Source organism: Bos mutus, chromosome 2, assembly GCF_027580195.1.
Source record: "Bos mutus isolate GX-2022 chromosome 2, NWIPB_WYAK_1.1, whole genome shotgun sequence".
NCBI lineage: Eukaryota > Metazoa > Chordata > Mammalia > Artiodactyla > Bovidae > Bos > Bos mutus.
The window spans coordinates 114,311,141-114,325,123 of NC_091618.1; the positions used below are offsets into that span (position 1 = coordinate 114,311,141).

At 42.1% G+C, this 13,983-nt stretch overlaps 1 protein-coding gene and 1 non-coding gene across 2 annotated transcripts; one reads left to right on the forward strand and one right to left on the reverse strand.

Moving 5' to 3' along the window:
• Positions 1 to 1,217: 1,217 nt before the first annotated feature.
• Positions 1,218 to 4,410, reverse strand: ATP5MC3 (ATP synthase membrane subunit c locus 3). Its single transcript, XM_005902550.3, has 5 exons — positions 4,278 to 4,410; positions 3,979 to 4,090; positions 2,747 to 2,824; positions 2,041 to 2,234; positions 1,218 to 1,476 (listed from the first exon to the last, which is right to left on the reverse strand). Exons 2-5 carry the CDS (start codon positions 4,015 to 4,017, stop codon positions 1,362 to 1,364), a joined length of 426 nt encoding a protein of 141 aa, XP_005902612.1. The 5' UTR covers positions 4,018 to 4,090; positions 4,278 to 4,410; the 3' UTR covers positions 1,218 to 1,361.
• A 6,765-nt stretch (positions 4,411 to 11,175) lies between these two features.
• LOC138984951 (U6 spliceosomal RNA) lies at positions 11,176 to 11,280 on the forward strand. Its single transcript, XR_011462198.1, has one exon. It is a non-coding gene; the product is annotated as a U6 spliceosomal RNA (small nuclear RNA).
• Positions 11,281 to 13,983: the final 2,703 nt, after the last annotated feature.

Below are 13,983 nucleotides of genomic sequence, written 5' to 3' on the forward strand. Positions count from 1 at the left end.
TTTTAAAAATGCAGATGGCTGAGTCTCAAGGCCAAATACTCTAATTCAGTAGGTCTGGAGCCCAGAATTTGTACTTTATAGACATCCTAGATAATTCTGATGGAGATGGTCTTTCCACTGCACTTTAACAAACCCTTGAAGCTGATGGCTTTTTCTCAACTGAAATCAGATTAGGCAGAAGGGATTAAAGGAGTAAAATGAAGCTTTCTCAACTGTTATCTTAATCTTTTATAGAAACCCTGCAACTGTGATGACAAACAATATATCTGCTGAGGAAATTATATATCTGCTGTGAGGAAAACTCAAGTCTTTCTAAGACTTTCTTCATTTTAATAGGCAAAACTTGACCAATAAGCAACACATAGTATTACAAATAAAATACTACTGAAAGCGAAAGAAAGCGAAGTCACTCAGTTGTGTACAACTCTTTTCAACCCCATGGACTGTAGCCTACCAGTCTCCTCCATCCATGGAATTTTCTAGGCAAGAGTACTGGAGTGGGTTGCCATTTCCTTCTCCAGGGGACCTTCCCGACCCAGGGATTGAACATGGGTCTCCTGCATTGCAGGCAGACGCTTTATCATCTGAGCCACCCGGGAAGCCCATAACTGAACCAGTTGTCATTCCCAAGACTCCTATTGTAAGCATTTGTTAGTATCAAAGATAAGCAATGCTATAGCAACTTTTGGCTTTAAATTGAAGCCAATTCAGTTTGCTTTTTGATATTGAGTTTCTTCTAAGAAGACAGATAAGATTCACTATAGACACACAATTGCTTAATGTGAGACTTACTGACAATCAAAAATTGCCTCCCTAATCCCAACACCCATTTAATAAAGTTTCAATTCCTAAAAACCCGACATGATTTATTTTTAGATCCAGGTGTGTAAGACCAGCCAGGTTAGTCTTGGAAGGTAATACTGCTTCCAAGTATTGTAATTCATATTAGCCCTTAAAAACATAAAACCATCTTAAGTAATTAACTATTCTGATTTAATCATATTTCATAGAAGCTCAAAGCACTCAAACATTTCCCCTTTATTTGAATAAACTAAAGCCCTATAATTTACAATGTGCAAAACATTAAAATAATTCCCCTAAAAATTATATTAGCATATTTTCCATCATCAGGGACTGGTACAGCCTCTGCCTGAATACATGGTCTTCTCAGTGATGATCTAAATTTAAATTCAGGTAAATACAAACCACAGCAAAAATTAAAGTTTTCATCTTTAATGAAATGACTTTGGAAATAACATACATTTCCATGACACCAACACTATAGTTTTCGGAGTCACAGTAAGATACACAGAATTATATCCGTAATTAATATGAATGCCAACATTTTAAGCAGTAATTTGTTACATGGCAAACAAAATCAAGAAAGCAACCATCAAACAAAAGAGACCCATAGCTTCAGACAAGGCAAATCCCAGGATAGCATATGAGAACAGCTGCTGCTTCAGTGAAGGGTTTCTAAAAGAGACAACACATATTATTCAAATTTTAGCATGGTTGATAAATGTTAAAGAACCAGATTATTAGTGTTGGGTTCTTTGTAACCTGAAAAGTACTAGCACACCGTTCTGCCCAGATCTCTTTTGGTTCTGCCTGTGACATTCCTTTCCCCTCATTCCTAATCATATGGGAAAAGGGAGGCATTATTCTCCCTATGTCAATGGTCAGTCTTCATCCATTATTACCTTCTTATTCTGACCTTCTTATCCCCAAAAAGTATGTTTTAAGATTTAATAGTTTAAATAAAAGGTCTTAAATAATAAAATGGAGACTGGTATTTTTTTAAAGCATGAGCTCTCTTGCTTTGACTTTAGACAAGGAGTTTCTCTGGTCCTTAATAGGTATACTGGAGTCTCTCCAAGGGGTTTTGGGAGCAGTGACAATGCATGCAAAGTACTCAAAATGAAATGCAAGACACAGAAAGGCACTTAATAGAAAGTAGCTATTATTATTTCACTAGTTTTCTAAGTTTCCAACTATTTCAAACATGTTTCAAACTATTTATTTGGCAATAGAAATTACCTGGCATAACCAATGATGAGACTGCCAAAGACTGTTCCAATACCAGCACCAGAACCAGCCACTCCTACTGTGGCAGCACCCGCACCGATAAATTTGGCTGCAGTATCAATGTCTCTGTTGACCGCAGTGGTCTGAAACTCCCTTTGGATTAACTGAGACACACCATTCTGGGTGCCATTAAATACCGTAGAGCCCTAGAGAGCAGGAAATAAAAGCAAAGGTCAAATCAGTAATCATAGTTAGCTATTTTAATCATGGTACTGTCAAAATGATAACCACTTCTCTATATTTGTAGCTGAGTTTGAATAGAAGATGGTGTGGCACAATGGAAAACTCTAGGGCTTAGAATAATTCCAGTCTTGCAGAAAAAGAACAGTATCTACACCAGATAAGGTCTTTGAAAATTAAGAAACAGTGTATGTGCATATACTGTTTAATAGAGTAGGCTGTTCAGTAACTGTTGTTATCAAAATCATAAACACCAGCAAGTCAAAATTATACACTTAAGTATATATATTAATTATACTTCCTGGCCAAAATTCAGGTGACTAAGTTTTGGATAAAGTTTCTTTCATTGGCTCATCCTCTGCAAATTTTTTGGATGAAAGGGTGGAAAGGACTGCCTAAAACCATTCATTAATGAGGTTTTCCCCCTTTGCTGTGATAAAGACCCTAAGACTTCTTTGGTAGCATTAGTTAATTTTACCTCTCCAGTCCTGGTCTCTGGTCGAGATAACACTGACGCAGAAATTGGTCTGTATGCAACTCTGGATCCAGCTCTGATCTGTTCATGAAAAAGATTCCATGTTATTAAGACAACAGATATGACTTCAAGGACCCTTCCCACACCATGAATTCTAAAAAGGCAAGTTGCAAAAATGAGTCAGAAACATCATGACTTCTCTCTATTGATTCTTATCCTGGCTTTTTGATCATGTTTCAATGCATGAAGCAATTTTAACAAAACTGTTAATGAAATTTTAAAACTTATTCATAGTGTATTTGTAATACTCTGAACAAAACTTTTAAGAACAATTAGTTAGAAAGAGTAAGTATTGCTTTTAAAATTTCAATTATTGTAGCGCCACAATTCAGATCAGAAAACCAGCAATAAATACCCCACATTCTTTGGTAAGTTAAGTGGATCAACAAGTACTATACACGCTTGTCATTTTAAATAGCCCATTAGTTAAAATGCGCTCGCGCTATTTCTAAGATTATTCCTATATGTCCATTAATCATAAAATTAAAAAGCAGTTTAAACAATTCCACACTGGTGGAAGAACAATCTTTTAAACAGTCTGACCATAAGGACATATTCCTGCCCTTGAGTGTCCACTAAGGTCACAGAAAATTCCTTCAGAACCGAGACCTGATTCTCTAAGATAAACCCCGCAGATCTTCACACAAAGTGCCCAAAAGTAGTTTGGGAAATAACACCCCAAACGCAGTAGAAACTGTCGGCTCCTGCACTAGCCGCCTCCGCCCACACAAGGTGAGGCAAAGTTCCTCCCTCTGCAGCATCGAGTTTGACCTACAGATCGTAATGGAGACCGCAGCAGTAGCGAACGTAGGCCTCGAGGCCCCTTCCAGCCTTCTCTGCACCCCAACCCTCGCGTGCCCCGATCCAACAGGGTGCCGGAGGAGGTGGGGGAGGGGCCGTTACAGGACAAGGAGCAAGGAGGGTTTGACCTACACCGAGCTGGGCCTGACAACTAGGCCTCGGCGGTTCTCCATAGCCAGAGTGGAGGGGAGGAGCGAAGTAAGAAACCCCAGGAAGGAATAGGAAAGGGATAAAAAGACACAGAGGTTAAGAGGCGTGAGGGAACTGTCCCGAAAGGGCCGTGAGTTCCACGCGGAGGTGACCCATTCAACAACGTGGACGTCTGGGCCAAGAGGTCGGGCCCTCGAGCTCCGGGCCCAGTCTGGGCTACGCACCAGAGCTGGGGTGCAGGCAAGCTTGGCGCAGGCGAACATCTTGCACTCTTCGGGGCAGCGCAGCTGGAGGACTTGGGTGACAGGAGACGTGGGCTCCTCTCCCGCTTCCTCTCTGCGGAGGCAAAGAGGCTTAAGGTCAAGTGTCCTCCGAGGGCCCGTACTTCCACCCAAGTCCCTCAGGTTCCCGTGCACGCGGTCAGCTCGGGCCCAGCGCCAAACGAGGCGCCTGCAGAATGAATGGGTCCCTCTGGGGCGCGGCTCCACCACGGCCAGACCCGGCTTCCGCGCCCTCCGCTTACCTTCCAGGGAGGTGGCGGCGGCCGCTGCGGCAGAGGTCGAAGGAATGGGGCTGGGCGCGCAAGCGCAGTCCCGCTCTTATCCGCACCGCAGCACCCGGATGGAGAAGGCGGGGAATTGGGTGCAGCCCGGAAAACGCTCAAGGTCATTTGTAACAACTTTATTGGTAACCAGTCCGGAAGGACAGAGACAGCCGCCCCAAGATGGAGTGGCGGGCAGAAGAGGGGTGAAGGAGAGACAAAAAGTAGATATTGAAAACTAGCCCAGGGAGAGGGAACCGAACGGATTATTTCGCCTTTGATCTAAGCTGGTCGCAGGACAGTGGGACTTAATCCTTCAGTTGACTTTCTTAATGAGATTTGGCCTTTTATCAGTTGGTAGGTTTCTTTCGTAAAAGAGATCCCTTCCTGGTCATTCTTCTTTGTGAAAATAGGACTCTGTGGGAAAACGGTTCATTCACTGCTTAGCAGAAAGTGAAAATACATTTCTGTAAAGGAATCTGAAAAAGAGTTCCAGAAGTCTGGAATAATCTTTTGGGGGAAAGTGGGCCTGACCTTCTGGGACAAGTTCAGTTCAGTTCAGTTGCTCAGTCGTGTCCGACTCTTTGCGAGCCCATGGATTGCAGCATGCCAGGCCTCCCTGTCCATCACCATCTCCCAGAGCTTACTCAAACTCATGTTCATTGATATGGTGATGCTGTCCAACCATCTCATCCTCGGTCGTCCCCTTCTTCTCCCGCCTTCACTCTTTCCCAGCATCAGGGTCTTTTCAAATGAGTCAGTTTTTCGCATCAGGTGACCAAAGTATTGGAGTTTCAGCTTCAGTATCAGTCCTTCCAGTGAATAATCAGGACTGATTTCTTTTAGAATAGACTGATTGGATCTCCTTGCAGCCCAAGGGACTCTCAAGAGTCTTCTCCAACACCACAGTTCAAAAGCATCAATTCTTCGGCACTCAGCCTTCTTCACAGTCCAACTCTCATATCCATACATGACCACTGGAAAAACCATAGCCTTGAATAGACGAACCTTTGTTGGCAAAGTAATGTCTCTGCTTTTTAATATACTGTCTAGGTTTGTTATAGCTTTTCTTCCAAGGAGCAAGCGTCTTTTAATTTTATGGCTGCAGTCACCAGCTGCAGTGATTTTGGAGCCCCCCAAAATAATACTGGGACAAAGGAATAAGCAAATGAATAGATTTAAGAGCTTTGTTGGAGAAGACTCTTGAGAGTCCCTTGGACTGCAAGAAGATCCAATCAGTCTATTCTAAAGGAGATTGGCCCTGGGTGTTCTTTGGAAGGAATGATGCTAAAGCGGAAACTCCAGTACTTTGGCCACCTCATGCGAAGAGTTAACTCATTGGAAAAGACTCAGATGCTGGGAGGGATGGGGGGCAGGAGGAGAAGGGGATGACAGAGGATGAGATGGCTGGATGGCATCATGGACTTGATGGACGTGAGTTTGAGTGAACTCCAGGAGTTGGTGATGGACAGGGAGGCCTGGCTTGCTGCAGTCCATGGGCTTGCAAAGAGTCGGCCACGACTGAGCGACTGAACTGAACTGAACTGAAGAGCTTTGTGACTTGGGCACAAAGTTACCTCTTGATAAAGAGAGGGAGGTCAGTTTTTCTCCCAGCCCTGTGATTGGGAGAAATAAGGGTTGTAAATGTTTTTTCGTGTAGGGCTAGGGACTAAGGAAAGTCCGAGTATTTTCAAAACTGACCCAACTTTAACACTTGTTGTGGGTAACTTTGGGCTTCAGATCAATACAGAAATATCTTAGGGAAAAAAATGGCTCTTAGTGGACTTGTGTCAGGTCTTGAATTCTGTAAATCTGACTTAGTAGTTCTAACAAGTGGCTGTGGAGGTGGTACAAGTCAACATGAAAGATTAAGTATCTAGGGATGTCTAGGGACTGAAATCCGACCCACTTGGCCTAGAGCCCTGAAACAACATGGACCCAGAGGATCACTTTTTTTCTAGTTGGCACCACGGTGCAGTATCATCTAGCAGTAATCCTGGGGAGAAGCCCTCAGAACTAAAACTTGAAGAACGAGTTAAGACTGATCTACTTCATAGGCAATTAAGACACTGATCCAGCTTCACAGGCAAATGCTTCAAACTCACATGTGAGCTAATCATTTTAGGCCCAATCTTTAGCACATAAAACAGAGTTAATTCACATGTGCAGTTCAAGGAGAACTTATTAGTATATTTTCTGAAGCACTCAATTCTTGCCTGAAGTATATGGTAAGATGTCCTTTGATGTCTAAAGTTGAGGAAACAATAACGCTCTGTCGTAGTCAGGGTTCACCAGAGAAACAAAACTAGTTGTAAGAAAAATTTGACCTCTCTTGGCAGGATCCTACTGGTTCTGTTTCTGTGGAGAACCTGGACTAACACAGAGCATTATTATATTAAGCATTATTGTTTACATATATATATAGGCTTCCCAGGTGGCACTAGTGGTAAAGAACCCACCTGCCAATGCAGGAGACGTGGAAGATCCCCTGCAGGAGGGCATGGCAACTCACTCTAGTATTCTTGCCTGAAGAATCCTGTGGACAGAGGAGCCTGGAGGGCTGCAGTTCATAGAATCGCAAAAAGTCAGACATAACTAAAATGACTTAGTGTGCGTGTGTGCCTGTGTGTGCGCGCGCACATACACACACACACACACACACACACACACACACACAGAATGACCATGTGGAATTAATTGACTTATGTGGTTATAGAGACTGAGAAGTTCCATGAACTGATGTCTTCAAGCTGGAGACTCAGGAAAGCTGATGGTATAATTGAACTGGATCTGAAGGCCTGAGAATCAGGGAGGCCAATGATATAAATCCCAGTCTGAGAAAATAAGATGGAATGGCCCACTTCAGTAGTGAGACAGGGAGGAAAAAAGTGAATTCTTCCTTTCTCTGACTTTTGTTCTATTCCTCAATGGACTGGATGATGGCCACCCACATTGGGGAGGGCAATCTACTTTACTGAGTCCACAGATTCAAATGCTGATCTTGGCGGGGAGGGAGGCCCACTAGGGAGGGGATATATATATATATATATATATATATAATATATATATATATATATATATATAAAATTATATATACTTTGATTCACATTGATGTATGACAGAGACCACTACAACACTATAAAGCAATTATCCTCCAGTTAAAAAAAAAAATCTCATCCAGAAACACCTTCACAGACACTAGAAATAAAGTTTAATATACATACTCCTGTGCCCAGTCAAGTTGACACATAAAATTAATCATCACAGGCCTTATACTTCAGTAATAGATTATCTTAAGGGAAAAATTATTCTAAATGAATTTGTGTATGGAAATGGCTTAGAGAAAAGCCCTTCTTCTCCAGCCATAAATCAGTAGCAGTAACTGTTGAGAAGAGGCAGGAGAAAAGCCAGGCCCCCTAACAGTCTCACTTGCATGGTGCATATGGGTTAGCTGCCTATAGGAGTGAGAGATACCCTCTGTGTCCAGGCTCCTGCCTGACATGTGTCAGCATGTCAATGAGCAGATGAGTTGGCCTAGAAGAGAATAGGTCCTTTGTGGGTTCTGTCAGTTACAGTTTAAATATTTATGAAGAATTTTAGGTGTTCAAAGAACAGATGTTCTACCTTTGAGAACAGTGTGTGTGTGTGTGTGTGTGTGTGCACGCGCACGCACATGTTTAAAACAGAGACACAAAGAAAGACAAATAATAAGTTAGTCATAAGTATTTAATCCTGTCTACATTTTTCCTTAGACTGTGGAGTCAGTCATGTTAAGTTATGGGACATTAGAATTAGGTAATATCTGATAATATCTGGGTGATGATGGCATGAGGAAGAAAGGAAAGGGGCAGTAAAAAGAAGTATGAAAGATAATTTCTAAATAAATCCTTCCCTATCCTGCATGTTCCTGTGCAATGTGACTTTGCTACTCATTTCATCTAATCAACTGCTTGATAATTAATATAGAAAGGTCATTTTCATTAAAAGAATACGTATATGAATATAAGATCATGTTCCTCTGCTGACTCTAACCCATCTCGAAGTAAGTAACTTACTCTTTTTCCAATTAATATGTCAGATGCTGCTAGTTACCTATTCAGCTTTATTCTCCCCTTCTCTCTTACTTACAGGATCCTGCTCCCAGTTAAAAAAATACTGAGCTTCCCAGGTTCACTTACAGTTAGGAATTATCAATGGTTTGTGAGTTGAAGTTACTTGGCAGTGCCTCTAAGAATGCTTAGAAAGAAGTTAGAGGCAACTGGTTCATTTTTTTTTTCCTTTTCTTTTTCCTGCCTGGAATATGAACCAGTGTCTCGAGGTGAAGCAGCAATCTTGCAACCATGAGTACAGAAACAACACATTAAGTAAGGAGAAGCTGGGAAAGAAAAGGAGCCGGATACCACTCAACCATAAAAAAGAATGAAATTTTGCCATTTGAAACAACATGGATGGACTTGGAGGGCGTTATACAAAGTGAAATAACTCAGGCAGAGAAAGACAAATACTATATGATATCACTTATGTGTGGAATATAAAAATAAAACAAGGTAGCACCCGCTCCAGTACTCTTGCCTGGAAAATCCCATGGACGTAGGAGCCTGGTAGGCTGCAGTCCAGGGGGTCGCTAAAAGTTGGACATGACTGAGTGACTTCACTTTCACTTTTCACTTTCATGCATTAGAGAAGGAAATGGCAACCCACTCCAGTGTTCTTGCCTAGAGAATCCCAGGGACGGGGGAGCCTGGTGGGGTGCTGTCTATGGGGTCACACAGAGTCGGACACGACTGAAGAGACTTAGCAGCAGCAGCAGCAGAGATGTAGAGAACAACCTAGTGGTTACCACTGGGGAGAGGGGAAAGAGTATGGGGAAGACAGGGGTAGGGGATGAAAAAGCACAAACAGTTACATACAAAATAAATAAGCTACAAGGATATATTGTACAGCACCGGGAATATAGCCAATATTTTGTATGACTGTAAATGGAGCATAATCCTGAAAAATTGTTAATCTCTATGTTGTACACCTGGAATTTTACTATACATCAACCATGTTTCAATTAAAAAATAAATAAGGAATCTGAGTTAACTTTCTTTTAGAGTAGCTACAGCAGCCCTTAACTGCCTATTTATGGACTTCATGGTACAGGAGAAAATCAATCTATTTGGTTAAGCCACTGAGTCAGGTTTCTGTTATGTGCAGTTGAACACAATCCAAACTGATACATAATTCTGTAGATTTACACCTGAAACTTTTTTGGATTTGGGGCTGTGATTATAGTGGCCTATTCTCTCACAGAATTTACATTAACTTACATCTGTCTTTTTTCCCTTATCTGCTAGGTATTTCTGCTGGGACCAACCACAAGACAGAAATCATAATAGTAATTTGAACAGGGAAAATTTAATATAAACTTTGTTGACCAGTAAAAGGTATCTAACTACTAAAAATGGGAGAGTAGGTTCTCAGGGGTCTAGAAGCAGGAACTATAAGAATAGCTGCTACCCTTGGCTGAGGAGGAGAGGGCATGGCTGTCGCAGGAACCTGCAGTCCAAGGTCCAATTGTGGTGAAGAAACTTGCTGGAGGCAGGGGCCGCACAAGCGAACCACGAGGATTGCTGAGGTGAACACAAGCAGACCTCTGCTGCAAGCCAATCCACCTGAAGGAGAAAGTCCTTGCTCTTGTTCTGGCTTCCCAGTGTCTTTCCAGCACCCTCTATTGGCCAAACCTAACGTTCTGCCAGTTGTCATAGTGGAAATGCCTATAGGGTTCAGCTGTAGAACAGAAACAAGGCAAAGAAGCATGGATTTCTAGCTGAGAGTCATAAGTTACTAACTAGCAGAGATGGTAAGATTTTTAAGGGCAGGAATTAGGCCTAATTCATATTTATGTCTTCCACAGCAGCTAACATAAAGTATTAAACATAGTAGTCACTCAATAAATGTTTGCTCAGTAGTAACTAAGGTACTGAGTATGGTTGAAGTAACTTGCAAAAACTTATTCTAACTAAAATTTTAGGCTGTGGGGACAAATTGGAATGACCTCTAGAATTTCTTTTTCTTACTTGTATTGCAAAATTCAAACTTAGAGAACTCGAGGAACATTTTCTTCTTCTTCTTCTTTTTTTTAATGTGTGGCATGAGTTTGTTCAAATAAACATTCTGTGTGTGTACCTAAGAAGGATTCTGTATTTATAGTCTTGTGTACCTAAAGAATTCATTAAAAAAAAACAAAACAATAAAGTCCTTTATTGACCTGTTCTGTGATACAAAGGGGCTGCCCAGGTGGCTTAGTAGTAAAGAATCCATTTGCCACTGCAGGAGATGCGGGAGATGTAGTTTCGATCTCTGGGTCTGGAAGATCCCTGGAGAAGGAAATGGTAACCAGTTTCAGTATCCTTGCCTGGAGAATCCCATGGACAGAGGAGCTTGGTGGGCTACAGTCCAGGGTGTCACAAAGAGTTGGACACAACTGAGCTTTCCTGAAGAATCCCTTGGATAGAGGAGAATGGAGGGCTACAGTCCTTAGGGTAGCAAAGAGTAAGACACGACTGAAGCGACTGAACGCGCATACGTGCATGCATGAATGACTGAGCACACACAGCGCACGTGATACAATAGAACATTGACAGAAATGGGACATGAGCAGAAGCAGAATAGGCCCTGGGCTGGCTTGTGAGGCAGGCAAGGTCTGTCGGTGATTAGTCCTTGACTTTTTTCTCAAAGCCACTGATCTGTCAGTGGGCAGCTGACTCTCTGCTGGCACCTTGTACTTTCTTGGTGTCTCGTGGCTATGTTAGGCTCTCCATGGCAGCAGCTACTGAAGCTATCTTCCAGGTAGTTTCCACTTCTGAGCTCTTACCCATGTAAAATCTAACTTATTGCTTGCTTCAGCAGTGCATATACCAAAATTATAGTGATACAGAGAAAACTAGCATGGCACCTGTGGAAGGGTGACACGCAAACCCATCATGTATTCTATATTTTTATAGTCTGCTACTATATTCTCCAAGCCAGGCTTCAGCAATACGTGAACCGTGAACTTCCTGATGTTCAAGCTGGTTTTAGAAAAGGCAGAGGAACCAGAGATCAAATTGCCAACATCTGCTGGATCATGGAAAAAGCAAGAGAGTTCCAGAAAAACATCTATTTCTGCTTAATGACTATGCCAAAGCCTTTGACTGTGTGGATCACAATAAACTGTGGAAAATTCTGAAAGAGATGGAAATACCAGACCACCTGACCTGCCTCTTGAGAAATCTGTATGCAGGTCAGGAAGCAACAGTTAGAACTGGACATGGAACAACAGACTGGTTCCAAATAGGAAAAGGAGTACGTCAAGGCTGTATATTGTCACCCTGCTTATTTAACTTATATGCAGAGTACATCATGAGAAACGCTGGGCTGGAAGAAGCACAAGCTGGAATCAAGATTGCCGGGAGAAATATCAATAACCTCAGATATGCAGATGACACCACCGTTATGGCAGAAAGTGAAGAGGAACTCAAAAGCCTCTTGATGAAAGTGAAAGTGGAGAGTGAAAAAGTTGGCTTAAAGCTCAACATTCAGAAAACGAAGATCATGGCATCTGGTCCCACCACTTCATGGCAAATAGATGGGGAAACAGTGGAAACAGTGCCAGACTTTATTTTGGGGGGCTCCAAAACCACTGCAGATGGTGACGGTAGCCATGAAATTAAAAGACGCTTACTCCTTGGAAGGAAAGTTATGACCAACCTAAGATGGCGTATTCAAAAGCAGAGACATTACTTTGCCAACAAAGGTCCATCTAGTCAAGGCTATGGTTTTTCCTGTGGTCACGTATGGATGTGAGAGTTGGACTGTGAAGAAGGCTGAGCGCTGAAGAATTGAGGCTTTTGAACTGTGGTGTTGGAAAAGACTCTTGAGAGTCCCTTGGACTGCAAGGAGATCCAACCAGTCCATTCTAAAGGAGATCAGCCCTGGGATTTCTTTGGAAGGAATGATGCTAAAGCTGAAACTCCAATACTTTGGCCACCTCATGCGAAGAGCTGACTCATTGGAAAAGACTGATGCTGGGAGGGATTGGGGGCAGGAGGAGAAGGGGACGACAGAGGATGAGATGGCTGGATGGTATCACCGACTCGATGGACGTGAGTCTGAGTTAACTCTGGGAGTTGGTGATGGACAGGGAGGCCTGGTGTGCTGCGATTCACGGGGTCGCAAAGAGTTGGACATGACTGAATGACTGAACTGAACTGAACTATTTACCTCACAAGTGGAGAAGGAATGTGAATGCATCTAAGAAGGGGAGAGAATTACAAATACATTTCCTATGTTTTAAAAATAGAGGTTTCAAAAATGGTTCCCAATATGAGAAGGAATGGATTGAAGGGAACAGGAATAGATGCTAACCCTCTTTGAATATACTTTGCTTTCTGGATTTGGATTTGGAACCATGCAACTCATTTAAAAAAGTGGAAAAAAATTAAATCTCCTACAAATTGAAACAGATGAATTCTAGGTATCTAGTTGGTAGCATAACCACAATTTACTCTTTGTAGGTACAAAGAGTCCAGAAATGGATAAAAAGGACAAACAACTCCTTGATCATCGGCTTCATGCTCCTTGGCCCCTTTGCTGTTCCTCCAGCACCCCAACCATACTGCCCCATAGAACTACATGTTTTGCTTCTTTAGTTTGGAACACCTTATGTTTACTTGGCTTAACCTCCACTTCATTCAAGTTTTTGCTCAAGTTACCTCTTAAATGTGGCTTTCCTGGATCCTTTACTTAACTTTATATTTCTCTGTGGCTGTTATTGCTACCTTGGCATCATGTATGGCCGGTTTGTTTGTATCTCACATTAGACTCTAACTTCTTCAAGAGATGGGAATACCAGACCACCTGACCTGCCTCCTGAGAAATCTGTATGCAGATCAAGAAGCAACAGTTAGAACTGGACATGGAATAACAGACTGGTTCCAAATCGGGAAAGGAGTACGTCAAGGCTGTATATTGTCAACCTGCTTATTTAACTTATATGCAGAGTACATCATGAGAAACATTGGGCTGGAGGAAGCACAAGCTGGAATAAACATAGCCAGGAGAAATATCAATAATCTCAGATATGCAGATGACACCACACTTATGGCAAAAAGTGAAGAACTAAAGAGCCTCTTGAGGAAAGTGAGAGAGGAGAGTTAAAAGTTGGCTTAAAACTCAACACTCAGAAAACTAAGATCATGGCATCTGGTCCCATCACTTCATGGCAAATAGATGGGATAACAATGGAAACAGTGACAGACTGTTATTGGGGCTCCAAAATCACTGCAGATGGTGATTGCAGCCATGAAATTAAAAGACGCTTGCTCCTTGGAAGAAAAGCTATGAGAAACCTAGACAGCATCTTAAAAAGCAGAGACATTACTTTGCCAACAAAGGTCCGTCTAGTCAAAGCTCTGGTTTTTCCAGTAGTCATGTATGGATGTGAGAGTTGGATCATAAAGAAAGCTGAGCTCCAAAGAATTGATGCTTTTGAACTGTGGTGTTGGAGAAGACTCTTGAGAGTCCCTTGGACTGCAAGGAGATCCAACCAGTCCATCCTAAAGGAAATCAGTCCTGAATATTCATTGGAAGGACTGATACTGAAGCTGAAACTCCAATACTTTGGTCACTTGATGAGAAGAACTGATTCATTTGAAAAGACCCT

Coding starts and splice junctions, on each gene's coding strand:
- ATP5MC3 (XM_005902550.3), bottom strand. CDS start 4,017: ATGTTCGCCTGCGCCAAGCTTGCCTGCACCCCAGCTCTG. Junction 2,235..2,746: donor CAGAGACCAGGACTGGAGAG/GTAAAATTAACT, acceptor CCTGCTCTCTAG/GGCTCTACGGTATTTAATGG. Junction 1,477..2,040: donor CTCATCATTGGTTATGCCAG/GTAATTTCTATT, acceptor TGTCTCTTTTAG/AAACCCTTCACTGAAGCAGC.